Consider the following 27,656-nt stretch of genomic DNA (forward strand, 5'->3'; position numbering starts at 1 on the left):
GCATGGATAGGATTTGGCACAGAGATGGGATTTGGGGCGTTGGATAGGATTTGGGGAATGGGTGGAATTCGGGGCATGGATTGGACATGGCACGGGGTTGGGATATGGGGCATGGGTGGGATTTGGGGTATGGATGGGGTATGGGGCATGGGTGAGATTTGGGGTATGGGGGGATTTGGGGTACAGGTAGGATATGGGGCATGGCTGGGTTATGGGGCATTGGATGCGATTTGGGGCATGGGTAGGATTTGGGGTATGGATAGAACATGGCACAAGGGTGGGATTTGGGGCAGGGATGGGATTTGGGGTACGGGTGGGATATGGGGCATGGATAGGACATGGCACAGGGCTGAGATTTGGGGTACGGATGGGATTTGGGGCATAGGTAGGATTTGGGGTACAGGTGAGATTTGGGGCATGGCTGGGACATAGGGCATGGATAGGACTTGGCACAGGGCTGGGATTTGGGGCAGGGCTGGGATTTGGGGCAGGGATGGGATTTGGGGCAGGGCTGGGATTTGGGGCAGGGATGGGATTTGGGGCAGGGATGGGATTTGAGGCAGGAATGGGGCACAGAGGCTGGCAGGGCTGCCTGGTGCCCCCCATACTCACAGGAAGGCCGGGTGGCCCTGTGGCCCCGGGGTATCCCGGCTGTCCTGGAGGTCCCTGTGAGTGACGACGATGACATTGAGCCCCCTGCAGCCCCCCAGCCAGGTGCCACCCCCTCAGGCCACCAGCGTCCCCCTGTGCCCTGGTCCCACAGCACTCACCGGCTCCCCCTTGGCTCCGGCCAGCCCCACAGGGCCACGCTCCCCTTGCAGACCCTTGGTGGGGAGAAGAGAGGAGATGCAGGGGGGTCTCCAGGGCTGTGCCCGCCTGGCAGCAGGAGCTGGGCACAGCCCATGTGCTCTGTGCCCTCTGCCAGCCTGCTGGCACCTGCCTGGGCTCCCTCCACCCCTGCAGGCACTGAGGGCAGTGCCCAGATGTGGTGGGGACGCTCAAACCGTGGTGCTATGGAAATGCCAGCCCTGGGGGGGCTCATGGGGTGCCCAGCTCTGGGTGCAGCCCTCAGCTCCAGCCTGGTGCCCCCCGTCCTCCCAGGGTGACACGGGGACCTCCGGGGTGGGTTAGTGGGGTGACGTGGCACTGAGGTGACACAGAGAAGGACAGGACACGCTGGCACACCGCAGAGCACGGCCCACAGAGAGCCCCAGGGAGGCCCTGGGGTGACGGTGACATTAGTGGACAAGGGGACATGAGCAGGAGCGTGGGATCCTCCGGGAGCCGCCGGCACAGCCCCACCACCGGCTCCTGTGGGGAGCAAGCAGGGCCAGCAGGAGGGTGGAGATGGAGGTGGAGGTGAGGATGAAGGTGGAGATGGAGGTGGAGATGGTGGTGGACATGGAGATGGAGATGGAGATGGAGATGGAGATGGAGATGGAGATGGAGATGGAGATGGAGATGGAGATGGAGATGGAGATGGAGATGGAGATGGAGATGGAGATGGAGATGGTGCTGGAGGTGAGGATGAAGATGGAGATGGAGGTAGAGATGGTGGTGGAGATGGAGATGGAGATGGAGGTGAGGATGAAGATGGAGATGGAGGTGGAGATGGTGGTGGAGATGGAGATGGAGATGGAGATGGAAGTGGAGGCGAGGATGAAGATGGAGATGAAGATGGAGATGGTGCTGGAGGTGAGGATGAAGATGGAGGTGGTGGTGGAGGCTGAGTGACCACACAGGAGTGAGGAGGAGGATGAGCCCAGGTCACACGTGGGATCCTCCTGGTGTCCCTGGTGGCCATCAGAGGAGCTGTGACGGTCACCTGGCCCAGGTGGCACCTCCCTGGACCTGTGCCAGCTCCCGTGGTGCTGAGAGGACCCAGCAGGTGGCGAGTGCCACCACCAGGTCCCTGAGCTGAGGAAGATCATCCCCAAATCATCAAATCCGGGTCTGCCGGGACCCCCTGCTTTGGGATGGAGGAGCGAGAATGGTGTGATGGAGATGGAATGGAAGGGCAGCTGTGCTGGGCTGTCCCCAGCAGGGACAGGGACAGGGGACACAGCCAGACCAAGCGGCAGCGACACAAGGGGCACAGAGCGGAGCCGTGCTGTGTTCTTACGGGCAGTCCGGGGGCGCCCGGCGTTCCAGGGAAGCCCGGGGGGCCCTGAGGGGAGAAACAGGGAGGTCACAGCTTGGAAAAGGCGCTGGGGAGCCTGGCCTGAGCCCTGGGGGTGCCACAGAGCTCCTGCTCCACCTCCGGGCCGGCAGCAGCGTCACCTCCATGTCCAGCCTCCATGGGGACATCCGTGGGGACATCCGTGCTGTGCCATGTCACACCTCACCATGGCCATGGCCCTCTGCCTCAGGGCAGGGTGCCAGGCCCCTTTGCCAACCTGCTTTGAGGTGCTGTGAGCCCCCAGACCCCCCCCAGCCCGGGCAGGGTTACTCACGATGGGTCCGGGTGGTCCTGGGGGTCCGCGCAGCCCTGGGGAGCCCTGGAGGGGATGGAGGTGCCAGTGTTAGCGTTCAGAACCACATAATCATGAGAATGATTCTATTCACGTGGTTTTATTGAAGAGCTCTGGGTGTCAAACCCAAATCCTACCCCGACATTTTATATCCTATCGTTATATAACTTTCATGTTAATTATTAAACTTATGTTGTTCTGTTGCATACATTGATTTCATCCAAGCATGAGCTCCTCGTGGTCCCCCTCAAACTTCTAACAGAGTTTCTCATGATTCCTCTTACCATTAAACAATAATTATATTTAATTGCTAAACAATCATCACATCTAACAATTATATCATTTATCATATACTGCTTATATGTATATGATAAATGATATAATTTATCATTTATCATATACATATAAGGAGTATATGTATATGATATAATTGTTAGATGCAGGTGCAATTTCACACGAGCTGGCAAACACAAAGCCTAACATTTTCAGAGTCTGTTTTTAACATTTTTCCAGGGCTCCGCTAAGTCTAGCTTCTTTTAACTCCCCAAATTTTATGATTTTAAAATACCAGGTGTGACCACCGAGGTGGGGACAGCACCGTGGTACGTGGCACAGCGCCCAGGAAGGGCAGGGTTGGATGGGTTGGGTGGGTTGGGTGGGTTGGATGGGTTGGGTGGGTTGGGTGGGTTGGATCGGTTGGATGGGTTGGGTGGGTTGGATCAGTTGGATGGGTTGGGTGTGTTGGGTGGGCTGGATGGGTTGGATGGGTTGGATGGGTTGGATTGGTTGGGTGGGTTGGTTGGGATGGGTGGGCTGGATGGGTTGGATGTGTTGGATGGGTTGGGTGGGTTGGGTGGGTTGGATGGGTTGGGTGGATTGGATGAGTTGGATGGGTGGATTGGATCGGTTGGGTGGGTTGGATGGGTTGGGTGGATTGGATGAGTTGTATGGGTGGGTTGGATGGGTTGGGTGGATTGGATGAGTTGTATGGGTGGGTTGGATGGGTTGGGTGGGTTGGGGTCACCCACCTGCTCTCCTGGCATCCCCGGTGCTCCCGGCAGCCCGGGGTGACCGGCGCAGTCAGGGCTGTCACCCTGCGGAGGGTGGGGCCACATCAGAACACCGAGGTGGCACTGCCAGTCACACTGAGCCATGCCAAGCCTCCCCAAAGGCCCCACAGTGCTGGTGCCCAGCAGGAGCCATCCCTGGGGTGGCACCAGGACAGTGTGTCACTCTGTCACTCACCCGAGCCTCCTCTGCTCGTGGGAGCTGTGCAAGGCACTGGAAAAGAACCCTGGAGTCACCCAGTGTGACAAAGGACCAGCCTGTCCCACCCTGGGATCCCCACTGGGGCTGTGCCCACATTCCCAGATGGGTCAGTGTCCCCAGAGGGCGGCGCTTCCCCCAAATCCCACCAAATCCAATTCCCTGGTGTCATAGACATGTTTTATGAAAAATCTTTTTGCTGGGATTTTTTCTCCTGAGAAGTTGAGAGACCTCAGGAACAAAATGTAAACATTGATTATCTGCTGCTGTGGAATGCAACAGGTGCATCTGGGATTGGTCTCATGTGGTTGTTTCTAATTAATGGCCAATCACAGCCCAGCTGGCTCGGACTCTCTGGTCAGTCACAAGATTTTATTATCATTTCATTCCATTCCTTTCTAGCCTTCTGATAAAATCCTTTCTTCTATTCTTTCAGTAGAGTTTCAATATAATATATATCATAAAATAATAAATCAGCCTTCTGAAACATGGAGTCAGATCCCCGTCTCTTCCCTCGTCCCCATCTCCCTTCTCCCCGTCCATCCCAACTTCCACCAAATCCAATTCTCTGCTCAGGAGCATCTCTCCAACCCCATCCCTGCATGTCCAGCAGGTGTCAGGCACCCACATCCCCACTCAGAAACTCACCCTGGCACAGTCCTCAGTGCCAGGGGCACCTGGCATGCCCCCATCTCCCTTCTCCCCCTCCAGGGCTGCCTGCAGCTGGGCACAGTCCCCGCAGAGAGTCTGGAAAAGGGGCGGAAAAGGGGAGTCAGGGGTGCCCCGAGAGGTCCCCAGGGCAGGACCCCATCCCCACCCTCTCACCTTCAGCACCTCGATGTTCCTCTCAGCCACGACGGCCAGGGGTCCCTGGAGGAGAGGGAGGGATGGAGGGATGGATGGATCGATGGATGGATGATGGATGGATGGATGATGGATGGATGGATGGATGGATGGATGGATGGATGGATGGATGGATGGATGGATGGATGGATGGAGGGATTGTCCCCGCCATGGGGACATTGCCACGGGAATTGTCACCACCTACCAGGTCTCCAGCCGGTCCAGGCAGTCCGGGCAGGCCGTTGTGTCCGGGCATACCCTAAATCCCAGGGGAATGTTCAAACCTTGCCCTGGAAGCTCAGGAAGGGTCACCTCCCCTATACCAACACTCACCTGGCGACCAGGGGCACCGGGCGGCCCGGGGGGACCAGGAGCTCCAGGGGGACCCTGAAAAACCCCAAAAAACAATCAGAGAGGGTGAGGGGTGAGGAATGAGGGATGACAGGGGTGGCACTGACCTGTGGGCCAGGCTGGGGCTGCCAGGACATCCCAGTCCATAATCCCGGCGCTCCCTGGGGGTGAGAGAATCCCAGAGGATGAAACGGGGCTGGGATGTGCCCCATGAGGGTGGCACAGTGCCAGGGGGGTGACACTCACTGGCATCCCGTTGTAGCTGGGGTCCTGGCGGGGGCTGGAGGGGCAGGAGCACTCGCCAGGGTCTCCCTGTGGGCACAGGGGGTGAGGGCAGGGCGGGTTTGGGGTGGCACGGGGGGCACGGCTCCACCCAGAGACCCCCACTCACCTTCTCTCCCTGGGCACCCTTCTCGCCCTGCCAGAGGAAACAGAGGTGGGGGTTAGGGCAGCCCCCTGTCACAGACATCTTTTATGAAAAGTCCTTTCCTGAGGATTTTTCCTCCTGAGAAGCTGAGAGGCCTCAGGAACAAAATGCGAACATTGATTATCTGCTGCTGTGGAATGCAACAGGTGCATCTGGGATTGGTCTCATGGGGTTGTTTCTGATTAATGGCCAATCACAGCCAGCTGTCTTGGACTCTGTCTGAGACACAAGCTTTTGTTATCATTCCATTCCTTTTCTATTCTTAGCCAGCCTTCTGATGAAATCCTGTCTTGTAATCTTTTAGGATAATTTAAATATAATATATTATATATTTTAATATATATATTATATATTGTTCTATATATTAATATAATTTAATATATTCAATATATTATCAATATATTATATTTTAATTCTATTATTAAAATTTTTATTTAATAATTTAATATAGTATTTAATATAGTATTTAATATCTTATAAAGTATTATTTATAGTATATCATATATTCAATATATTATATCAATTATATATTATATATATATAAATTTTTTATATATTATGGTATATATTTAATATATATTATAGATATATTATTATAATATATTAATATATATTATATATACTATATAATATAATATATAATATATAATATATAATATATAATATATTATATATTATATATTATATATTATATATTATATATTATATATTATATATTATATATTATATATTATATATTATATAATATATTATGTAATATAAATCATAAATTATATATTATATATTATATATTATATATATTATATATAATATATTATATATTATATATTATGTAATATATATTGTATTATATATATAATATATTATATATAGTATATATTGTATATATAAATATATGCATATAATATAAATTTTATTATATTATATTATATTACATTATATTACATTATATTATATTACATTACATTATATATTTAATATAAAATATATAATAAAATAATAAATCAAGCCTTCTGAAACATGGAGTCAGATCCTCGTCTCTTCCCTCATCCTCAGACCCCTGTGACCACCATCATGTTCCCCACGCACTGAGTGCCCCCCACCCCCCTGGCACCCCCCTGGCACCCCCTCACCTACCGGCTGCCCGCTGGAGCCGGGGAGCCCCCGCTGCCCCTCGGGGCCCTGTGAGGAAGAGGAGGGTGAGAGAAGCGCCCGGCTGCGCCAGGATCACGGTGCCAGCAGGGTGGCACTGCCCACGCCCAGGGCAGGACCTACCGGTGGCCCTGTGACGCTGCTCCCTGGTGGCCCTGGTGGCCCGGGGGGTCCTGTGGCACCTTTGGGGCCCGCAGATCCCTGCAGAGGAAGGACAGCAGGAATGGGGAGCACGGGGCACACCAAGGGCTGGGGGACGCTGCCTTACCTTGGCACCTTTCTCTGCTGCCATCCCCGGGGGTCCCTGCGGTCCTGGAGGGCCCTGGGGGCAGGACAGGGTGTTGGTTCCCCCCCATGGAGGGGACAATGCTGTCCCCAGAGCCACCACAGAGGGCTGGCAGGGGGGTGACCCCATCAGCCAGGGCTGGGCGCCCCAAAAGGCCACCCCAACACCCCAAACCCTACTCACGGGGGGTCCGGGGGGTCCGGGGCTCCCGGGGTCTCCCTGGGGAAAGCAGAGGGTGTGAAAGGCACCAGAGCCACCCGGCAGGGGACAGCAGGGGACAACACAGACACCCCAAAACCCACCTGAGGTCCAGGCTGGCCGATGCCTCGCGGTCCTGGCTCACCCTATGGACAGAGAGGGGCAGGGAGGTGTCCCAAAAACCCCACTGGGGCACAGAGGGGACACTGAGGAGTCCCCAGGACCCATTGGGGACACAGAGGGGCACCCCAGGACACCATTGGGGACACAGAGGGGCACTGAGGTGTCCCCAGGATCCCACAGAGGGGACACTGAGGAGTCCCCAGGACCCATTGGGGACACAAAGGGGCACACCAGGACCCCACTGGGGACACAGAGGGGCACTGACCTGTCCCCAGCACCCCACCCCCTGCACCCCACTCACCTGCAGCCCCTTGGGCCCCGCAGGACCCCGCACCCCCGGCAGTCCCGGCTTGCCCTGAAACACAGCAGGGTCACCCCGAGGGCACAGTGCCAGCGGCTCTGTCCCACGGGGAGGGAGGGGACACTCACAGCTCTGCCAGGCTGCCCGATGCCCGGTGGGCCCTGCTCCCCTTTGGGCCCCGGGATGCCCACGGCTTTTCCCGGGATGCCCTCGGTGTCCGGGCGGTGCCCGAGCACGGCGGGGTGAGGCTCACACGGCTCTCCCTGCAGGGAGGGCACAGGACAGGGATGGTGACACTGCAGGGACAGGGCACAGCTGCCCAGAATTGGAGCTCTGTCCTCACCTTGTCACCTTTAGGGCCAGCTGGTCCCCTGATGCCAGGCTCACCCGCCAGCCCTGGCACACCGGCCATGCCCGGCGTGCCAGGGTCACCCGGGCTGCCAGCGTCACCCTGGCAAAGAGAGGGGACAAAGGTGGCACCCAGAGGGAGGGGACACACAGCACACGGAAATCACAGTGCCCTCTGTCACCGCTGAGCCACCCCGAGCCCCTCTGCTCACCTTCTGTCCCTTGTCACCAGCCTCGCCCGGTCTGCCCTGCGGAAACGCAGCAAGAGGTCAGGATGGGGCATCCCCCCCAAAAACGGGCATGGGGGGCACGGGGGGCACTCACCGCTCTGCCGGGGGAGCCAGCAGGGCCCCTCTCACCCGGTGGCCCCGGCACTGCCACCACTGTCGCTGTCCCTTGCAGGGCTTGAGGGGTGGGAGGGCACTGCCCGCATTGGTCACCCTGTGGGATTTGAGGGGCTTGGGGGATCCTGGGTGGGGTTTGGGGGGGCTGAGGGTATTTGGGGGGGGTTGGGGAGTTCCAGAGGGAATTTGGGCGTTCCTGAGGGTGTTTGGGGGGGGTTGGGGGGTCCTGGGGAGGATTTGGGGGGGTCCCCTGACCTCCCCACCCCAGATCTCAGCAGGGACAGAGCAGGGACAGGGACACAGCAGGGACGGGGACACAGCAGGGACAGGGGTGTCCCCAGTGCTGCACCCACCTTCTCTCCCTTGAGCCCCCTCACACCTGGGTCTCCCTTCTCTCCTGGCATTCCCTGCACGGAGAATCCACGGCACAGGTGACACCACGGTCCCCAAAACTCGGCTCCGACACCCCAGACCCCCCCCCCCAAAAAATGTCCCCACTCACCGGTCTGCCCGTGGGTCCCACATGGCCAATGTCCCCCTGAAACGGAGCAGGGCCAGGATCAAAATTAGGGTCGGGATTAGCCAAGCCTGGCATGTCCAGAGGGGACAGGGGTCACTCACCTTGTCACCCTTGATCCCGGCCAGCTCGGACAGCCCCTCCTGGCCCTGCTGGACACGCGTGTGGTCACTCTCTGGGCGCTCAGAGCATCCCTGGGTGTCACCCAGCCCCGGGACAGGGGGTCCCACCCCGGGACCGGGGGTCCCACCCCGTTACTCACCGGCAGCCCCGGCTGCCCCTCGAGGCGCAGCGCAGCGAGGACGCGGAGGTGATCGCAGGGCTGGCAGGAGTCCCCCTGGTGGGGACAGCAGGGGACAGCTCAGGGCCTGCAGCGGCCGAGCAGGGGGTGGCATGGAGGGTCGCACACTCACCTTGTCGCCTTTCATGCCCTGGATGCCAGGATCGCCCTGCGAGGGAAAGGAGGAGGTGGGCGCTGCTCGGTGTCCCCCAGCTGGAGATGGGGACGCCCAGCCCTGCCCGTGTCACCTACCCTGTCCCCTTTGGGTCCTGCGGGGCCGGGGGTGTCCTGGGAAGGGGGAAACAGAGGGAACATCAGGGATGCTGAGGTGACACCGCTCTGTCCCCCATCCCTGGGCTCAGACTCACCGAGATCCCGTCCCTGCCGGGCGCTCCGGGCTCCCCCCGCGGCCCCGGCTGGCCGGGAATTCCGGGAATTCCGATGGCACCGAGCGTCCCCTCGGTGGGACACGGCTGGCACGGCTCGCCCTGCACGGTGACAGCGGTGACACAGAGCCTGGGGTCGGTGTGGTGGCCCTCAGGATATCCCAGGCAGCCGAGGGATGCGACCGTGGCCACCGTGTCAGCCCAGCAGTGTCACCGCACCCACCGTGTCACTGTACCCACCATGTCACTGCACCCACCATGGTACTGTACCCACTGTGTCACCCCTGTCACTGCACCCACCGTGTCACTGTACCCACCATGTCACCATTCCCACCGTGTCACCTCACCCACTGTGTCACCTCACCCACTGTGTCACTGCACCCACCGTGTCACTGTACCCACCATGTCACCATTCCCACGGTGTCACCTCACCCACCGTGTCACCTCACCCAATGTGTCACTGCACCTACAGTGTCACTGCACCTACAGTGTCACCATCCTACCGTGTCACTGGGTGTCACTGCACCCACCCTGTCACCCCTGTCACTGCACCCACCGTGTCACTGCACTGTGTCACCTCACCCACCTTGTCTCCTTTCGGCCCCAGCGCTCCAGGGGGACCCTGCAGGAGCAAATTTGGGACGGGGCTGCTTCAGGGAGGCCACGCTGTGCCCCAGCAGTGCCACCCAGCACCCTCACCAGCCCTGTCACAGGGCGATCCCAGCCCTGAGCAATGCTCCCACTTTTCCCAAAACTCTCATTTTTCCAAAGCCCTCTCAGCTCCCACTTTTCCCAAGTCCTCTCAGCTCCCAGTTTTCCAAAGCCCTCTTGGCTCAGCTCCTCCTTTTCCCAAAGCCCTCTTGGCTCCCAGTTTCCCAAAGCCCTCTCTGGTCCCACTTTTCCCACAGCCCTCTCATCTCCCTCATTTTCCAAAACTCTCTCATCTCCCACTTTTCCCAAAATCCTCTCTGCTCCCAGATTTTCAAAGCCCTCTCAGTTCCGTCTTGGCTCCCACTTTCCCCAAAGCCCTCTCGGCTCCTGCTTTTCCCAAAACTCTCTCAGCTCCCTCATTTCCAGATCCCTCTCAGCTCCCACTTTTCCCAAAGCCCTCTGTGCTTTCCCCAAGTTTCTCAGCTCCCGGTTTTTCCAGAACCCTCTCATCTCCTGCTTTTCCCAAAGCCCTCTCAGCTCCAGTTTTCCCAAAGCCCTCTTGGCTCCTGGTTTCCCAAAGCCCTCTCAGCTCCCAGCTTCCCAAATTTCTCCCAGCTCCTGCTTTTCCCAAATTCTCTCATCTCCCTCATTTCCCAAAGCCTCTCAGCTCCCACTTTTCCCAAAGCCCTCTCGGCTTTCCCAAATCTTCTCAGCTCTTGGTTTTTCCAGAGCCCTCTCGGCTCCTGCTTTTCCCAAAACTCTCATCTCCCTCATTCCCCAAATCTCTCTCGCCTCCTGCTTTTCCCAAAGCCCTCTTGGCTCCTTGTTTCCCAAAGCCCTCTCGGCTCCCGGCTTCCCAAATCTCTCCCAGCTCCTGCTTTTCCCAAAGCCCTCTTGGCTCAGCTCTCACTTTTCCCAAAGTCCTCTCGGCTTTCCCAAAGCTTCTCAGCTCCCGGTTTTTCCAGAACCCTCTCATCTCCTGCTTTTCCCAAAGCCCTCTCAGCTCCAGTTTTCCCAAAACCCTCTCAGCTCCCAGCTTCCCAAATCTCTCCCAGCTCCTGCTTTTCCCAAAACTCTTTCATCTCCCACATTTCCAGATCCCTCTCAGCTCCCACTTTTCCCAAAGCCCTCTTGGCTCAGCTCCCACTTTTCCCAAAGCCCTCTCGGCTTTCCCAAAGCTTCTCAGCTCTTGGTTTTTCCAGAGCCCTCTCGGCTCCTGCTTTTCCCAAAACTCTCTCAGCTCCCACATTTCCAGATCCCTCTCAGCTCCCACTTTTCCCAAAGTCCTCTCAGCTTTCTCAAAGCTTCTCAGCTCCCGGTTTTTCCAGAACCCTCTCATCTCCTGCTTTTCCCAAATCTCTCTCAGCTCCTGCTTTCCCCAAAGTCCTCTCAGCTCTTGGTTTCCCAAAGCCCTCTCAGCTCCAGTGTTCCCAAAGCCCTCTTGGCTCCTGGTTTCCCAAAGCCCTCTCAGCTCCCAGCTTCCCAAATCTCTCCCAGCTCCTGCTTTTCCCAAAACTCTCTCATCTCCCTCATTTCCCAAAGCCCTCCCAGCTCCCACTTTTCCCAAAGCCCTCTCGGCTTTCCCAAAGCTTCTCAGCTCTTGGTTTTTCCAAAGCCCTCTCGGCTCCCAGCTTCCCAAATCTCTCCCAGCTCCTGCTTTTCCCAAAACTCTCCCATCTCCCTCATTTCCCAAATCTCTCTCGCCTCCTGCTTTCCCCAAAGCCCTCTTGGCTCCCCCTTTTCCCAAATCCCTCTCAGCTCCAGGCTTTCCAAACCCCTTTCAATTCCCGCTTTTCCCAAAGCCCTCTTGGCTCCCCCTTTTCCCAAATCCCTCTCAGCTCCCGGGCTCAGATCCCGGCCCCTCTCCGGCCAAGCAGCCCCGACCCCGAGCCAAGGACCCGGCCCTGACCCCGGCCTTGGCTCCTCTCCGCTACTCACGGCTGTCCCAGGCGATCCTCCGGGGCCAGGAGCTCCCGGGCTGCCCTGGAGCCAGAGATGGGGAACGCTGAGCTCGGCCAGGGGGACAGCAGAGCCCTGGGTGACAGCCCTGTGCCCCCAGAGTGACACCACAGCCCTGGGTGACAGCCCTGTGCCCCTGGATGTGACACCTCTGTCCCTCTGGGGGTGACACCACAGCCCTGGGTGACAGCCCTGTGCCCCCAGAGTGACACCACAGCCCTGGGTGACACTCCTGTCCCCCCAAGGGTGCCACCACAGCCCTGGGTGACACTCCTGTCCCCCCAGGGGTGTCCTGCCCCCCACGGCAGCTCCTTGGGCCACCCCGAGTGGGTGCAGCTCTGGGTGGGGTTCTCTGGGGGCACCTGGGACCCTGCCCCGCACTCACCTTCTCTCCCTTCGCACCCGGAGGGCCACCAGGGTCACCCTGAAAGGGACAAAGGGCGCTCTTAGCCCCGCTGGGGTGCCCTGGCTGTGGGGTGGCACCTTGCCCCTGCCATGGCCGTGCCCACCGTGGGGACACCGCCTTGGCACAGGGCTCCTCACCGGCTTCCCTGGCATGCCAACCCCCGGGGAGCCTGGCACGCCCGGGGGTCCTGGTTCACCGGCCAAGCCCTCCGGTCCCACGAGGCCGGGGTCACCCTGGGGGACAATGAGGGGAGGGTGGCAGTGCTGGCAGTGCCACCATGTGCCACCTGTCACCCCCGAACCCCCCCTGGTACCTTCTGTCCCTTGGGTCCCACCACGCAGATCTCTCCAGGCCGGCCCTGCCAGGAGGGGAGGGGGGTGTGAATGCTCCTGTGGGGGTGCCCAGGGGTGCCAAGGGGTGCCCAGGGGGTGCCCAGCACTACTCACATCACGGCCAGGGCGCCCTGGCTTGCCCTGCAGTCCTCCATCCCCCTTCTCACCCTTCTGGCCCTGCAGGACAGACAGATGTCACCTCTGGTGCCACCCGTGGTGTCACCCAAGGTTGGTGCTGGCAGGTGCCACCATGCCAGGTGTCCCTGCTGCCGTGCCAGGTGAGCTGGACTCACCTTCTGCCCCTCAGCGCCAGCTGGGCCCGGGAGTCCCTGCAGGGGGAAAAGGGGACAAAGAGGGGGACAGAAAGGGGACAAAGAGAGGGACAGAAAGGGGACAAAGAGGGGGACAAAAAGGGGACAAAGAGGGGAGACAAAAAGGGGACAAAGAGGGGGACAAAAAGGGGACAAAGAGGGCTCGTGAGGGTGCCCAGGCGGGATCATGCAAGGTGCCCGGGTGGGTGCCCAGGTGGGCTTGAGTGGGTACCCAGGTGGGCTTGTTCAGGGTGCCCAGGAGGGTGCCCAGGTGGGTTCCCAGGTGGGTGCCCAGGTGGGCTTGTTCAGGGTCACCTCCTGCTCCTTTCATGCCCACACAGAGCTGGAACCCCCACCCCAGCCCAGGGCAGGGGGACCCCCACAATGTCCCCACAATGTCCCCACAATGTCCCCACAGTGTCCCCACAGTGTCACCACCTGATCACGCTGCCCCACAATGTCCCCACATTGTCCCCACAGTGTCACTTACCACCTGCCCACAGTGTCCCCACACTGTCCCCACAGTGTCACCACCTGCCCACGCTGCCCCACAATGTCCCCAATTTGTCCCCACAGTGCCACCACCTGCCCACGCTGCCCCACAGTGTCCCCACATTGTCCCCATTCTGTCACTTACCACCTGCCCACGCTGCCCCACAATGTCCCCACATTGTCCCCACAGTGTCACCACCTGCCCACGCTGCCCCACAATGTGCCCAATTTGTCCCCACAGTGTCCCCACAGTGTCCCCACAGTGTCACCACCTGCCCACACTGCCCCACAGTGTCCCCACATTGTTCCCACAGTGTCACCACCTGCCCACGCTGCCCCACAGTGTCCCCAATTTGTCCCCACAGTGCCACTTACCACCTTCCCACACTGCCCCACAGTGTCCCCACATTGTCCCCACAATATCCCCACATTGTCCCCACAGTGTCACCACCTGCCCACGCTGCCCCACAATGTCCCCACAATGTCCCCACAGTGTCCCCACTCTGTCACTTACCACCTGCCCACAGTGTCCCCACATTGTCCCCACAGTGTCACTTACCACCTGCCCACGCTGCCCCTTCTCGCCCCGCGGCCCCTCGGCACACTGGGAGGAGGAAGAGGAGGAGGAGGAGGAGGAGGAGGTGAGGGGGGGGGGGTGTGATGGGAATTTGGGGAGGGGGATTTGGGGAGGGGGATTCGGGGAGCGTTTTGGGGAGGGGGATTCGGGGAGCGTTTTGGGGGCTCTCACCCGCACGGGGCCGCCGGGGTGGGTGCGCACACAGTCCATGCCCTGCGGAGAGGGGAGGCGGCTCAGGGATGGGGTTTGGGGGGTTTGGGGGCACCCCCAGGGCATCCCCGTGTGCCAGGGGAGGCAGCGGGAGGGGACACAAGGGACAGAGACGCCAGGGACACTCACACGGTCACCCTTGTCCCCTTTGCCACCCGCCGTGCCAGGGAGGCCCCGCTCGCCCTTGGTGCCCTGCAAGAGAGGGAGGGAGGGGGGACAAAGGGGCACAAGGAGGGTGAAAAACGGGCACAGGGAGGGGGATAAGTGGGCACAGGATGTTTTAAAAATGGGCACAGGGAGGGTGACAAATGGGCACAGGGAAGGGGACACAGGGAGGGTGATAAAGGGGCACAGGGTGGGTGGCAAGTGGGCACAGGGAAGGGGAGAAATGGGCACAGGGTGGGTGAAAAATGGGCACAGGGTGGGTGAAAAATGGGCACAGGGAAGGGGACGAACAGACACAGAATGGGTGACAAATGGGCACACAAGTGGGCACAGGGAAAGGGACAAGCGGGCACAGGGTGGGTGACAAATGGGCACAGGATGGGGGACAAGTGGGCACAGGGAAGGGGGCAAATGGGCACAGGGTGGGTGACAGACACAGGGTGGGTGAAAAACGGGCACGGGGTGGGTTAAAAATGGGCACAGAATGGGTGACACATGGGCACAGGATGGGTGACAAATGGGCACAGGATGGGGGACGAACGGGTACAGGGTTGATGAAAAACTGGCACAAAGTGGGTGTAAAACAGGCACAGGGTGGGGGACAAATGGGCACAGGGAGGGTGACAGAACACAGGGTGTCCCCAGTGTGTGCCCACAGCTCCTGGCAGGGATGCCCTGGCACAGCATCCCCACATCCCCGCTGCAGCTCTGCGTGTCCCGGGAGGTGCCAAACCAACCTTGGGACCTGGGGGACCGAGGGTGACCTGTGGGCACAGGACAGAGGTGTCCCCAAGGTGGCAGCAGCAGAGCCCTGAGCCCAGCACTGTCCCCATGGTCCCAGCACTCTGTCCCCAAGTGCCACCATGGGTGTCCCAATGGCTGCCACCCCCCTGCCATCCCCCCCACACCCCAGCCAGCTGCTGCTGCAGGAATGGGGCCACATCTGGAAAGGATCAGGGCCCTTCCAGATGTGGCAGGGCCAGGAGGAGCTGTGGGGTCCTGGGGGGGGGCTGGGGACAGTGGCTCAGTGGCTTTTGCCACCCCCAGGTCACAGCCCAGCCTGGCCAGGTCAGGGTCCCCCATGCCCGGTGCCACACTCACATTTCCTGGTGCCATCTGGGGCGAGCAGGGAGGGCACTGCAAGAGACGGGGGTGGGAGATTGGAGCAGCTGCACGCACTGCCCGTGGCACCCTGAACACCAGGGCACCCAAAACACCAGGGCACCCCAAACCCAGAGCACCCCAAACCCAGAGCACCCCAAACACCAGGGCACCCAAAAACCCAGAGCACCCCAAACACCAGAGCACCCCAAACACCAGGGCACCCCAAACCCAGAGCACCCCAAACCCAGAGCACCCCAAACACCAGGGCACCCAAAAAACTCAGAGCACCTCAAACCCAGAGCACCCCGAACACCAGGGCACCCAAAAACCCAGAGCACCCCAAAAGCCAGGGCACCCCGAACACCAGAGCACCCCGAACACCAGGGCACCCAAAAACCCAGAGCACCCAAACCCAGAGCACCCCGAACCCAGAGCACCCGAAAACCCAGAGCTCCCCAAACCCCAGGGCACCCAAAAACCCAGAGCACCCCAAACCCAGAGCACCCAAAAACCCAGAGCACCCCGAACCCAGAGCACCCCAAACCCAGAGCACCCCAAACCCACAGCACCCCAAACACCAGGGCACCCAAAACCCAGAGCACCCCAAATCCAGAGCTCCCCAAACCCAGAGCACCCCAAACCCAGAGCACCCCAAACACCAGGGCACCCAAAAACCCACAACTATCCAAACCCCACAGCACCCCCAAACACCAGAGCACCCCAAACTCCACAACACCCCAAAACCCCACAGCACTCCCAAAGCTCAGGGCACCCAAAACCCCACAGCACCCTCAAACCCCACAGCAACCCCAAAACACACAGCACCCCAAACCCCACAGGAACCCCAAACACCAGAGCACCCCAAACTCCACAGCACCCCAAAACCCCACAGCACTCCCAAACCCCACAATACCCCAAACCCCATAACACCCCAAAACCCCACAGCACCCAAAATCCCACAGCGCTCCAAACACCAGAGCACCCCCAAACCCCACAGCACCCAAAATTCCACAACACCCCTAAACCCCACAGAACACAAAACCCCAGAGCACCCCAAATCTCATAGCACTCCCCAACCCCACAGCACTCCTAAAACCCCACAATGCCCCAAATCCCATAACACCCAAAACCCCCACAATACTCCCAAAACCAAAATCCACAGCACCCTCAAACTCCACAGCACCCTCAAACCCCACAGCACCCAAAACCCCACAGCACTCAAACCCAGAGCACCCCAAAACCCCGCAACACCCCAGAGCACCCAAGAACCTTTTGCACCTTTGGCTGGGTTTTCTCTGTAAAGGATTTTGTTATTTTGCCTTTTACTAAAACTTTTTTTGTTTCCACCACTCCCACAGAAGCCATCCTGCTGATTTTACGCCTTCCAAGGCAGCTGAGCTGTCTTGGGTGTGAAACAGATCTCCAAGAGCTTTTGAGCCCATTTATCACCCTCCACCCCGATCTGAACCTTGGGACATCCCCGTGGTGGGATGAGGCATCCCAGAAACATTCAGGGATGAGGAACAGACACCAGAAACATTCAGGGATGAAGAACAGATCCCAGAGACGTTCAGGGATGAGGAACAGACCCCAGAGACATTCAGGGATGAGGAACAGATCCCAGAAACATTCAGGGATGAGGAACAGATCCCAGAAACATTCAGGGATGAGGAACAGATCCCAGAAACATTCGGGGATGAGGAACAGACCCCAGAGACATTCAGGGATGAGGAACAGACCCCAGAAACATTCAGGGATGAGGAACAGACCCCAGAAACATTCAGGGATGAGGAACAGATCCCAGAGACATTCAGGAACGAGGAACAGACCCCAGAAACATTCAGGGATGAGGAACAGATCCCAGAGACATTCAGGGATGAGGAACAGATCCCAGAAACATTCAGGGATGAGGAACAGACCCCAGAAACATTCAGGGATGAGGAACAGATCCCAGAGACATTCAGGGATGAGGAACAGATCCCAGAAACGTTCAGGGATGAGGAACAGGAGCGCTGGAGATCTGCACCCACCCCAATCTGCACCCTGGGACATCCCCGTGGTGGGATGAGGCATCCCAGAAACATTCAGGGATGAGGAACAGACCCCAGAAACATTCAGGGATGAGGAACAGATCCCAGAGACATTCAGGGATGAAGAACAGATCCCAGAAACATTCAGGGATGAGGAACAGATCCCAGAAACATTCAGGGATGAAGAACAGATCCCAGAGACGTTCAGGGATGAGGAACAGACACCAGAAACATTCAGGGATGAGGAACAGATCCCAGAAACATTCAGGGATGAGGAACGGGAGCTCTGGAGATCTGCACCCACCCCAATCTGCACCCTGAGACATCCCCGTGGTGGGATGAGGGGATGAAGAACAGATCCCAGAGACATTCAGGGATGAGGAACAGATCCCAGAAACGTTCAGGGATGAAGAACAGATCCCAGAAATGTTCAGGGATGAGGAACAGACACCAGAAACATTCAGGGATGAAGAACAGATCCCAGAAACGTTCAGGGATGAGGAACAGATCCCAGAGACATTCAGGGATGAGGAACAGATCCCAGAAACATTCAGGGAGGAGGAACAGACCCCAGAGACGTTCAGGGATGAGGAACAGACCTCAGAAACATTCAGGGATGAGGAACAGGAGCTCTGGAGGTCTGCACCCACCCCACTCTGCACCCTGAGACATCCCCGTGGTGGGATGAGGGGATGAGGAACAGATCCCAGAAATGTTCAGGGATGAGGAACAGACCCCAGAGACATTCAGGGATGAGGAACAGACCCCAGAGACATTCAGGGATGAGGAGCAGATCCCAGAGACATTCAGGGATGAGGAACAGATCCCAAAAACATTCAGGGATGAGGAGCAGATCCCAAAAACATTCAGGGATGAGGAACAGACCTCAGAAACATTCAGGGATGAGGAACAGACCCCAGAGACATTCAGAGATGAGGAGCAGATCCCAGAGACGTTCAGGGATGAGGAACAGACCCCAGAAATGTTCAGGGATGAGGAACAGATCCCAGAAACGTTCAGGGATGAGGAACAGATCCCAGAAATGTTCAGGGATGAGGAACAGACCCCAGAAATGTTCAGGGATGAGGAACAGATCCCAGAGACATTCAGGGATGAGGAGCAGATCCCAGAAACGTTCAGGGATGAGGAACAGGAGTTCTGGAGACGTTTCCCAGCTCTGGCAGATGCTCACAGGGAACAAAGAGGCCCTTGGCCAGAGCTGGGCTGGCTCCAGCAGCAGCACGGAGCCAGTGGGGCCTCAGTCCCTGCTCGGGGGAGCAGAGCAGCCGCTCCTCACGGCATCCCTGCAGCGCTGGGAGAGCCCAAATTGGCAGGGACAGAGCCAGCCTGGCTGTGGGACAGTGGTGGCACCGCGGGTGGCACTGGGAGGGGAGCAGGGCTGGCACACGCTCACCTTGTCCTTGGGATCGTCCCTCAGGCTGGTCCTTCCCGAGGCTCTGCCCGGCTCCTGCAGGGAGGGAAGAGCTGGTGGGAAGAGCCTGGAGCATCCCAGCCCTGTCCGTGAATCCTGGGATGGTCCTGCCCGGGCGTTCAGGGAGGAGGAGGAGGCAGTGGTGGGACCTTCGTGTCCCTCAGAACCTCGGGTCACGGACACCTGGGACCTTCCTGTCCCTCAGAACCTCGGGTCACAGACACCTGGGACCTTCCTGTCCCTCAGAACCTCGGGTCATGGACAGCTGGGACCTTCCTGTCCCTCAGAACCTCGGGTCACGGACACCTGGGACCTTCCTGTCCCTCAGAACCTCAGGTCACAGACACCTCCCTGCCCTGGTGGGACCTTCCTGTCCCTCATCATCCCCTCGGGTCACGGACACCTCCCTCCCTCCCTCGTGAGCCTCATACTGGGTGGAAAAAGTGAGGAAGGGATTTTCCAGGGGCTGGAGCAATGGGATGGGATGGGGATGGGGATGGGGATGGGATGGGATGGGATGGGATGGGATGGGATGGGATGGGATGGGATGGGATGGGATGGGATGGGATGGGATGGGATGGGATGGGATGGGATGGGATGGGATGGGATGGGATGGGCCTGGGAACAGAGATTGGGACTGGGATGGGGACTGGGATGGAGATGGGAACAGGGATGGGGATGGGGATGGGGGACCCAGGATGGGGATGGGGACTGGGATGGGACTGGGATGGAATGGGATGGGACTGGGATGGGGACGGGGATGGAGGTGGGAATGGGAACAGGGATGGGGACTGGGATGAGAATGGGGATGGAGATGGAGATGGGCTCAGGGACAGGGACAGGGACAGGATGGGGACCCAGGATGGGGATGGAGATGGGAACAGGGACTGGAATGGGGACTGGGATGGGGATGGGGACTGGGATGGGGATGGGGACTGGGATGGGACCAGGATGGGCACGGGGTGGCACTGCCAGAGCTCACGGTGCCCAGCGGCTCCTCCAGGCAGAAGCAGCGGGTGAACACCCTGCCCTCGGGCTGCGGCACCATCTCGATCAGGTTGCTGCTCTGCATCAGCTCCGCTTGCCGCCGGGTCTTGGGCGTTTCCGTCTGGCACTGCAGGGACACAGAGGGGTCAGGGGGAGGCTGCTGGGGCACAGCCGGGGCTGTGAGGATGGGCAGCACGAGGCAGTGACACAAAGGGGACAGACCTTCCCTCCCTGTGCCTCAGTTTCCCCTGTGGGGAAAACCCTGAGCTTGCACAGGGCAGTTCCAGGGTCCAGGGTTGGGGTGGGGGCACTCAGAGATGCTCAGGGGCACTCAGTGGCACTCAGGGGCACCAGGGTCACTCAGGGGCACTCACCCCACTGGCCGAGATCTCGCAGCACCCCTCCTGCCTGGCCAGCTCGGCGTCGCAGTAGATCTGAGCTTGCTGGAGGTCAAACTGCAGCAGGACACGGGTGACAGGTCAGGGGTGGCCCTGACAGTGCAGGCAGTGACAGGGGCACCCATTGGCACTCATTGACACTCAGGGGCACTCATTGGCACTCAGGGGCACCGACCCTGGGGCATTCAATTGGCACTCGGGGGCAGAGACCCCAGGGCACTCATTGGCACTCAGGGGCACTCATTGGCACCCATTGGCACTCAGGGGCACTCATTGGCACTCAGGGGCACTCAGGGGCACTCATTGGCACTCAAGGGCACTCAGGGGCACTCAGGGGTGCTCATTGGCACTCAGGGGCACTCATTGGCACTCAGGGGCACTCAGGGGTACTGACCGCAGGGGCACTCATTGGCACTCAGGGGCACTCATTGGCACTCATTGCCACCCAATGGCACTCATTGACACTCATTGGCACTCATTGGCACTCAGGGGCACTCAGGGGCACTCAGGGGTGCTCATTGGCACTCAGGGGCACTGACCGCAGGGGCACTCATTGCCACCCAATGGCACTCATTGACACTCATTGGTACTCAGTGACACTCAGGGGCACTGACCCTGGGGCACTCATTGGCACTCATTGGCACTCATTGCCACCCAATGGCACTCATTGACACTCATTGGTACTCAGTGACTCTCAGGGGCACTGACCCTGGGACACTCATTGGCACTCATTGCCACTCATTGGCACCCTTTGGCACTCATGGGCACCGACCCCTGTGACTCACCCTGACCGGCGTGCCACGCACGGCGTCCAGCCCCAGGAAGGCGTTGCCCTCGGGTGCCAGCGCTCTCCTTGGCCCCAGCGGCTTGGAGGAGATGGAGGCGCAGTCCAGGTGCACGGACACGGCCTGGCCCTGCACGGCCAGCACCACCTTGTGCCAGCGCCCGTCGAACAGCGACGCCACCGCCTTGCCCGCGAAGGTGGCGCCCACAAAGCTGGCACCCGGTGCCCGCGCCTGGAACTCCAGGCTCCTCTCAGGGCCGTGCACGGACAGGGAGAGCTGGGCACACACACAGGGGACAAGTGGCACGCTCAGAAATGGCTCCTGGATGTCATTGGGGGGTCCCCCCACGTCCCCGGGGTGTACCTGGGGGTATCCCTGGCGGTCGGTGACCTGGAAGAGGTACCAGTGCTCCCCGGTGCTGTTCTTCTTCAGCAGCAAGGTGAGGACCAGGGTGAAGGCGGGCGGCAGTCCCCGGGGGAACACCTGCCTGTGGGGACAGCTCTTGGGGTGGCTGGATCCTATGGGGTGCTCCAAGGAGGGTGGCACCCACCCATAGGGGTGGCTGGGTCCTACGGGGTGCTCTGGGGATGGAGCTGGAACTGAGGAGGGTGGCACCCATCCATAGGGTGCCACTTTCAGGTGGCAGCACCACCCCAACAAACCCCAGTGGGTCCTGCCATGATCTGTCCCCACTGGTGGCATCCATTCATAGGGCATTTTCAGGTGGCAGCACCACCCCAACAACCCCCAATGGCTCCTGCCCTGATCTGTCCCTGCTGGTGGTACCCATCCATAGGACAATTTCAGGTGGCAGCACCACCCCAACAAACCCCAGTGGGTCCTGCCCTGATCTGTCCCTACTGGTGGCACCCATCCATAGGGCATTTTCAGGTGGCAGCATCACCCCAAAAACCACTTATAGGTCCTGCCCTGATCTGTCCCCACTGGTGGCACAGATCCATAGGGCATTTTCAGGTGGCAGCACCACCCCAACAACCCCCAATGGGTCCTGCCCTGATCTGTCCCTACTGGTGGCACCCATCCATAGGGCATTTTCAGGTGGCAGCATCACCCCACCAACCACTTGTGGGTCCTGCCATGAGCTGTCCCCACTGGTGGCACCCATTTTCGGGCACTTTCAGGTGGCAGCACCGTCCCGACAACTCCCTGTGGGTCCTGCCATGAGCCGTCCCCCCAGGTGGCACAGATCCATAGGGCATTTTCAGGTGGCAGCACCACCCCAATAACCGCCCATGAGCTGTCCCCACTGGTGGCACCCAGGATGGCGTCTCAGTGGGTTCTGCCCCACACTGCCACCCCTGCTGGCACAGCTGCAGCTCTTATCCCAAAATTTTGTCCCAGGGCAGGCAGGAAATGCATCCATCACGGCCAGGGAGGCTCTGGCAGCCTTCCCCAGCTCTCCCACAGCCCATTCAGCCTCTGGAAATATTTGCTCCAGGCTCTGCTCCACTCCCAGCCTTGGCTCCACACCCGCGGCTTTCCGAGCCACTGCTCTGGAGCTGCACCAAGGGATGGGCACTGGGACCAGGCCAGCGGTGCCCTCTGCTCTCCACGGGGCACAGGGACACCCTGACAGGGCGCCGAGGTGGGTGGGCACCCATAGGATCTCACAGGATCTCTGTGCCCAACTCCAGACTCCCCAAAGCTGAATTTGCTGTGCCCCAAGCCAAGAACAACACCAGCCTGGATTCTCCACCAGGGTTTGGCTGCCCAGGCTGGATCTGCTGGCCCTCTGGAGAGCCCCATGCCCAGCACAGCTCCGTGCCAGCCCCGGGGCAATGTGGGGACACGCCACAGCCATTTCCTGCAGGACGTGGATCTGCCGCCACCGTGCCACGCTGCAGCGTCCCTGCCAGCCCTGGCACCGTGGGGACAAAGGCCAGACGGCCTGTGCCCCCCAGCAGCCCCCCACACAGCCAGCAGTGCCTGCTCAGAGCCTCTGGAGCTCGTCTGGACCCCGCAGGCCCTGCCAGGAGCAGCCACAGAGCGGGCACAGAGCTCTGCTTGCGCAAGGTTTGGCCAGCACCCAGCAGAGCCGTAGCAGCCTGGGGTTTGCTTTTGAGGAGAAAAGCGTTGGGGCAGCCTCGGGGTCCCCAGTGTCCCCACGGGTGACACGGAGCTGCCTGGCATCCCTGGCGCGAGCTAAGAGCAAAGGCCACCCAGTGTCACAGACATCTTTTATGGAAAATCCTTTCCTTGGGGTTTTTCCCCCTGAGAAGCTGTGAGGCCTCAGGAACAAAATGCAAACATTGATTATCTGCTGCTGTGGAATGCAACAGGTGCATCTGGGATTGGTCTCATGTTAATTGTTTCTAATTAATGGCCAATCACAGTCAGCTGGCTCAGGCTCTCTGTCCAAGACAGAAGCTTTTGTTATCATTCCTTCTTTTTCTATTCTTAGCCAGCCTTCTGATGAAATCCTTTTTTCTATTCTTTTAGTATAGTTTTAATATAATCTATTATATTACAATATATTAATATAATATATAATATATAATATATAATATATAATATATAATATATAATATATAATATATAATATATAATATATAATATATAATATATAATATATAATGTATAATATATAATATATAATGTATAATATATAGCATATAATATGTTATATGTTATATATTATATATTATGTATTATATATATAGCATATAATATGTTATATGTTATATATTATATATTATGTATTATATATTATATTATATATTATATATAATATATTATATATTATGTATTATATATTATATATTATATATTATATATTATATATTATATATTATATATTATATATTATATATTATATATTATATATTATATATTATATTATATAATGTATTGTATCATATATTATATTATATATAATACAATGTATATTATATTATATTATATTATATTATATTATATTATATTATATTATATTATATTATATTATATTATATTATATTATATTATATTATATTATATATCATAAAATAATAAATCAAGCCTTCTGAAACATGGAGTCAGATCCTCGTCTCTTCCCTCATCCTCAGACCTCTATGAACAGTGTCACACCCCAGCTGCACCCAAACCCCAAATTTACACCTGGAGGAGCTCTGGGCCACCTGAGGGTCACTCAGGGCCACCTCACAGGTCACCCAAGGCCACCTGACGTGTCACCCAGTGCCACTCACTGCGTGGGCTGGACCAGGGGCACGGTGCCCAGGCGCAGCACCGCCGGCCCCCGGGCGCTGCGGATCTTCTTGATGGATGAGATCTTGAGCAGGTCGAACCTTTTAACCAGGTTAAACCCTGCAGGACAGAGCAGGGGACGTGAGACCCGGCCCTGGGACAGGTGACAGTCCCCAGGCAGGTCACAGAGCCCATCCTGGGGTGCCAGGGCATCCCTGAGAGGGTCTTTCCTTACCGGTGACATTCTCGTACTTGTCCCCAAGCAGGTCCTCGTCCCAGAGCCGCGGGCACAGCTCCCCTGTGGGGCGAACCAGCTGTCACTGTCACTGCGGTGTCCCCAGGCAGGCAGAGTGGCACCACAGAGAGCTCCCCAAGGCCTGGAGGGTCTGGGGGTGCTGCCAGGAGCCAGCCCCAGCCCCAGAGGCAGCACAGAGCAAGAAAACCCTACTTGGGAAGGGACAGAGCCTGGGAGGGGACAGAGCTTGGGAAGGGACAGAGCTGGGGAGGGGACAGAGCTTGGGAAGGGACAGAGATTGGGAGGGGACAGAGATTGGGAAGGGGACAGAGATTGAGAGGTGACAGAGAATGGGAGGGGACAGAGATTGGGAAGGGACAGAGATTGGGAGGGGACAGAGATTGAGAGGTGACAGAGAATGGGAGGGGACAGAGATTGGGAGGGGACAAAGATTGGGAGGTGACAGAGATAGGGGGGTGACAGAGCTTTGAAGGGGACAGAGCTTCGGAGGGGACAGAGATTGAGAGGTGACAGAGAATGGGAGGGGACAGAGATAGGGAGGGGACAGAGAATGGGAGGGGACAGAGATAGGGGGGTGACAGAGCTTTGAAGGGGACAGAGCTTCGGAGGGGACAGAGATTGAGAGGTGACAGAGATTGGGAGGGGACAGAGATTGGAAGGTGACAGAGATTGGGAGGGGACAGAGATTGGGAGGGGACAGAGCTTTGGAGGGGACGGAGCTCCGGAGGGGACAGAGCTGGCGCTGCTGCCTCCCGCAGGTGAGGCGCTTTCCCAGCTCTGTTTTGCCCGCAGACAGCCCCGCGGCTGCGATCAGCATCAGGAGGCCGGGCCGGGTGCCAGGGACACCCACAGCGCCACCGACAGCTGTCCCCTCCTGCCCCTTCCCGAGCCGGTGGCCCTCGGGGACAGGCGCGAGGGTGCAGCCCGAGGCCGAGGAGCAGGAAATGCCGTGTCAGGGGCGGTCACGGGGGTGCTGCTGCCGCTTGCAGGGATAAATCACAGCCCCGGCAGCACCGAGCCACCTCCAGATGCGCCAGATGTTGGGAGGTGCGAGATAAAGGAGTAAACAAGGGAGAAGGGAAGGATTTGTTTTGTCTCCGTGCAAAGCGGCCCTGGAGCAGGATGGGCACCAAAGATGCTCCTACGGTGTTGCCAAGGGGTCTCTGCTCCCACCAGACCCTCCCCACCTCTGTCAAGAGCTTGGCACCGCCGTGGCCAGGCTGAGCAGGGGCCAGCAGTGGTGTGGGGACAGGGACAGGCCTGGGCCAATGTCACAGCCAGGGCAGAGTGCCCCTCTCTCAACCTCAGCAGGGCAGGGGACACCAAGGAGCGTAAATCACCCCAGTGCCACCCCTCTGGAGCCTCTCCCAGCTCTGGGAAGGGAAAATCTTGCCTCTGTCTCTCAGGAAAGGCCGTGCCGGGCAGCAGGAGCGGGTGACAGTGACAGTGACAGTGACAATGTCCCCTCCCGCCTGATGCAACCCCGGTGTCGCTTCCAGCGGCTCCTCCCCCAGAGCCCGGGGCTCATCCCACACCGGGACCCATCTCTGTTCCCCGTCCCTGTTTCCATCCCTGTTTTTCCATCCCTGTTCCCATCCTCATTTCCCCATCCCTGTTCCCCCATCCCCGTTCCCATCCTCAGCCACCGTCCCCCTGTCCCCAGCTGCACCTGGACACCTCCCAGCCCTCCACCATGGTGTGCATCATGGCCAAACCCCCCTCGGGAGCTCTGTGATCCTCACCCTGCCCTGTCCTGGCTCACCTGCCCTGTCCTGGCTCACCTGCCCTGCCCGGATCCGGCTCCAGCCGCACCGCCCTGGCTGTCACCGAGTGTCACCAAACCCCATCTGTCCCCATGCCAGGCCTCTGGGGGCTGTGTTGGGGTGTCCCAGGCTGGCTCAGCTCTGCCACCCCTGGCCCCCTGCCCGCGGGGGATGCTGAGCAAAGCCTGGCACTCGCTCTGGAGCCACCACTCCGGTCCTGGCATGTGGGGACCTGGCACAGCTCACAGTGCCTGTGGTCACCTCTGCTCTGCCACCCCGGGGCTGACCCAGCTGTGACAGGGACAGAGGAGGACGGAGGTGGCTCCCAAGCCCTTCTCCCGGTGTTCCTTACCTTCTGTTGGCAGCGGCTCCATCCCCTGGCAGGCGCTGATGAGCCAGGCGAGCACCAGGGCCCAGAGACCCCTCATGGTGCCCCTGGCAGAGGCCCAGAGCCCTCAGGGCCACCTGCAAGGGACAGACCCCAAGATGGGCACCTGGTTGGCCACACCAGTAAAGCCACCAGCATGGAGTGGCGCTGACCCTCCTGGCCATGGCTCAGTGATGTTTTGGGGGGTCAGTGTGTCCCCCATCCCTCTGCTCCACACCCACCCCAAGTCTCAGCATCCCAGCACCCCTGGGTGTCAAAGGCCAGCACCCGAATTTACACCAAACATTCAGAAATCAATGACTGAAGTTTTCCCCGGCGTGGAACCGGGCGCACCCGCCCGGGAAGGGCTCAGCACCTCCCGTTCCATCTCCCGGCCCCGCGTGGATCCCGGGAGATGGAACCAGGTCGGGGTATCCCTGCAGGTCACCCCGACCTGGCCCCTCTCCTGCTTCCTGCCACGAGGCAAGCCGGGGCTGCCGGCAGGGCCCGCAGCCGGGACAGACGGACAGACGGACAGACGGACAGACGGACACCGTCGGCTCCGGGGCTGCTGCCAGAGCGGGACATCCCCGTCCTTCCACCCCTGCCCTACATCCTCGGGGCTCTCTGGCACCCCCCGATCTTCCCAGCCCCCCCGTCCCCCCACAGCCCCTTCACCGCTTGTCCCCTGCGCTGTCACCCGGCTCCTCTGGCCCGTGCCACCCCTTGTGCCACCCCCGCTCCGTTCCTCGCCTTGCCCGCGCCGCACCCTCCGCACCGGCGGGTCCCCGCGGCCCCGGGGCGGGATTAACGCCGGGGATTAACGGGGAATAATCCCCCCTCGTCCCGTCCCGCCGCAGGGCCGGGCTGCTCCGCGCTCCCGGGGCTCACCTGCGCGGGGCTCGGTGGGGACGGGGGGTGCGGGACACCGGGA

At 58.5% G+C, this 27,656-nt stretch overlaps 1 protein-coding gene across 1 annotated transcript in view; it reads right to left on the minus strand.

Moving 5' to 3' along the window:
* COL16A1 (collagen type XVI alpha 1 chain) overlaps nucleotides 1-27,656 on the minus strand; it is a 34,817-nt gene extending 7,161 nt beyond the window's left edge. The window contains exons 1-51 of the mRNA XM_058040250.1: nucleotides 27,614-27,656; nucleotides 26,708-26,820; nucleotides 24,572-24,634; nucleotides 24,339-24,456; nucleotides 21,496-21,619; nucleotides 21,133-21,408; nucleotides 20,324-20,404; nucleotides 19,945-20,076; nucleotides 18,945-18,998; nucleotides 15,498-15,533; nucleotides 15,134-15,160; nucleotides 14,361-14,423; nucleotides 14,193-14,234; nucleotides 14,004-14,048; nucleotides 12,935-12,970; nucleotides 12,756-12,818; nucleotides 12,623-12,667; nucleotides 12,447-12,542; nucleotides 12,289-12,327; nucleotides 11,883-11,927; nucleotides 9,880-9,915; nucleotides 9,276-9,395; nucleotides 9,160-9,195; nucleotides 9,041-9,076; nucleotides 8,890-8,964; nucleotides 8,732-8,779; nucleotides 8,613-8,648; nucleotides 8,464-8,517; nucleotides 8,091-8,207; nucleotides 7,979-8,014; nucleotides 7,762-7,869; nucleotides 7,547-7,681; nucleotides 7,419-7,472; nucleotides 7,099-7,140; nucleotides 6,980-7,015; nucleotides 6,779-6,832; nucleotides 6,634-6,711; nucleotides 6,496-6,540; nucleotides 5,323-5,349; nucleotides 5,178-5,243; nucleotides 5,039-5,092; nucleotides 4,914-4,967; nucleotides 4,786-4,839; nucleotides 4,563-4,607; nucleotides 4,386-4,484; nucleotides 3,717-3,752; nucleotides 3,500-3,565; nucleotides 2,454-2,498; nucleotides 2,123-2,167; nucleotides 771-824; nucleotides 613-666 (exon numbers count right to left, since the gene is read on the minus strand). Coding sequence (XP_057896233.1) covers nucleotides 613-666; nucleotides 771-824; nucleotides 2,123-2,167; nucleotides 2,454-2,498; nucleotides 3,500-3,565; nucleotides 3,717-3,752; nucleotides 4,386-4,484; nucleotides 4,563-4,607; nucleotides 4,786-4,839; nucleotides 4,914-4,967; nucleotides 5,039-5,092; nucleotides 5,178-5,243; nucleotides 5,323-5,349; nucleotides 6,496-6,540; nucleotides 6,634-6,711; nucleotides 6,779-6,832; nucleotides 6,980-7,015; nucleotides 7,099-7,140; nucleotides 7,419-7,472; nucleotides 7,547-7,681; nucleotides 7,762-7,869; nucleotides 7,979-8,014; nucleotides 8,091-8,207; nucleotides 8,464-8,517; nucleotides 8,613-8,648; nucleotides 8,732-8,779; nucleotides 8,890-8,964; nucleotides 9,041-9,076; nucleotides 9,160-9,195; nucleotides 9,276-9,395; nucleotides 9,880-9,915; nucleotides 11,883-11,927; nucleotides 12,289-12,327; nucleotides 12,447-12,542; nucleotides 12,623-12,667; nucleotides 12,756-12,818; nucleotides 12,935-12,970; nucleotides 14,004-14,048; nucleotides 14,193-14,234; nucleotides 14,361-14,423; nucleotides 15,134-15,160; nucleotides 15,498-15,533; nucleotides 18,945-18,998; nucleotides 19,945-20,076; nucleotides 20,324-20,404; nucleotides 21,133-21,408; nucleotides 21,496-21,619; nucleotides 24,339-24,456; nucleotides 24,572-24,634; nucleotides 26,708-26,783 — 3,306 coding nt within the window. The 5' untranslated portion in view covers nucleotides 26,784-26,820; nucleotides 27,614-27,656. The remainder of the gene's footprint in view (nucleotides 1-612; nucleotides 667-770; nucleotides 825-2,122; nucleotides 2,168-2,453; nucleotides 2,499-3,499; nucleotides 3,566-3,716; nucleotides 3,753-4,385; nucleotides 4,485-4,562; nucleotides 4,608-4,785; nucleotides 4,840-4,913; nucleotides 4,968-5,038; nucleotides 5,093-5,177; nucleotides 5,244-5,322; nucleotides 5,350-6,495; nucleotides 6,541-6,633; nucleotides 6,712-6,778; nucleotides 6,833-6,979; nucleotides 7,016-7,098; nucleotides 7,141-7,418; nucleotides 7,473-7,546; nucleotides 7,682-7,761; nucleotides 7,870-7,978; nucleotides 8,015-8,090; nucleotides 8,208-8,463; nucleotides 8,518-8,612; nucleotides 8,649-8,731; nucleotides 8,780-8,889; nucleotides 8,965-9,040; nucleotides 9,077-9,159; nucleotides 9,196-9,275; nucleotides 9,396-9,879; nucleotides 9,916-11,882; nucleotides 11,928-12,288; nucleotides 12,328-12,446; nucleotides 12,543-12,622; nucleotides 12,668-12,755; nucleotides 12,819-12,934; nucleotides 12,971-14,003; nucleotides 14,049-14,192; nucleotides 14,235-14,360; nucleotides 14,424-15,133; nucleotides 15,161-15,497; nucleotides 15,534-18,944; nucleotides 18,999-19,944; nucleotides 20,077-20,323; nucleotides 20,405-21,132; nucleotides 21,409-21,495; nucleotides 21,620-24,338; nucleotides 24,457-24,571; nucleotides 24,635-26,707; nucleotides 26,821-27,613) is intronic.

This window comes from Melospiza georgiana, chromosome 24 (genome assembly GCF_028018845.1).
Source record: "Melospiza georgiana isolate bMelGeo1 chromosome 24, bMelGeo1.pri, whole genome shotgun sequence".
NCBI lineage: Eukaryota > Metazoa > Chordata > Aves > Passeriformes > Passerellidae > Melospiza > Melospiza georgiana.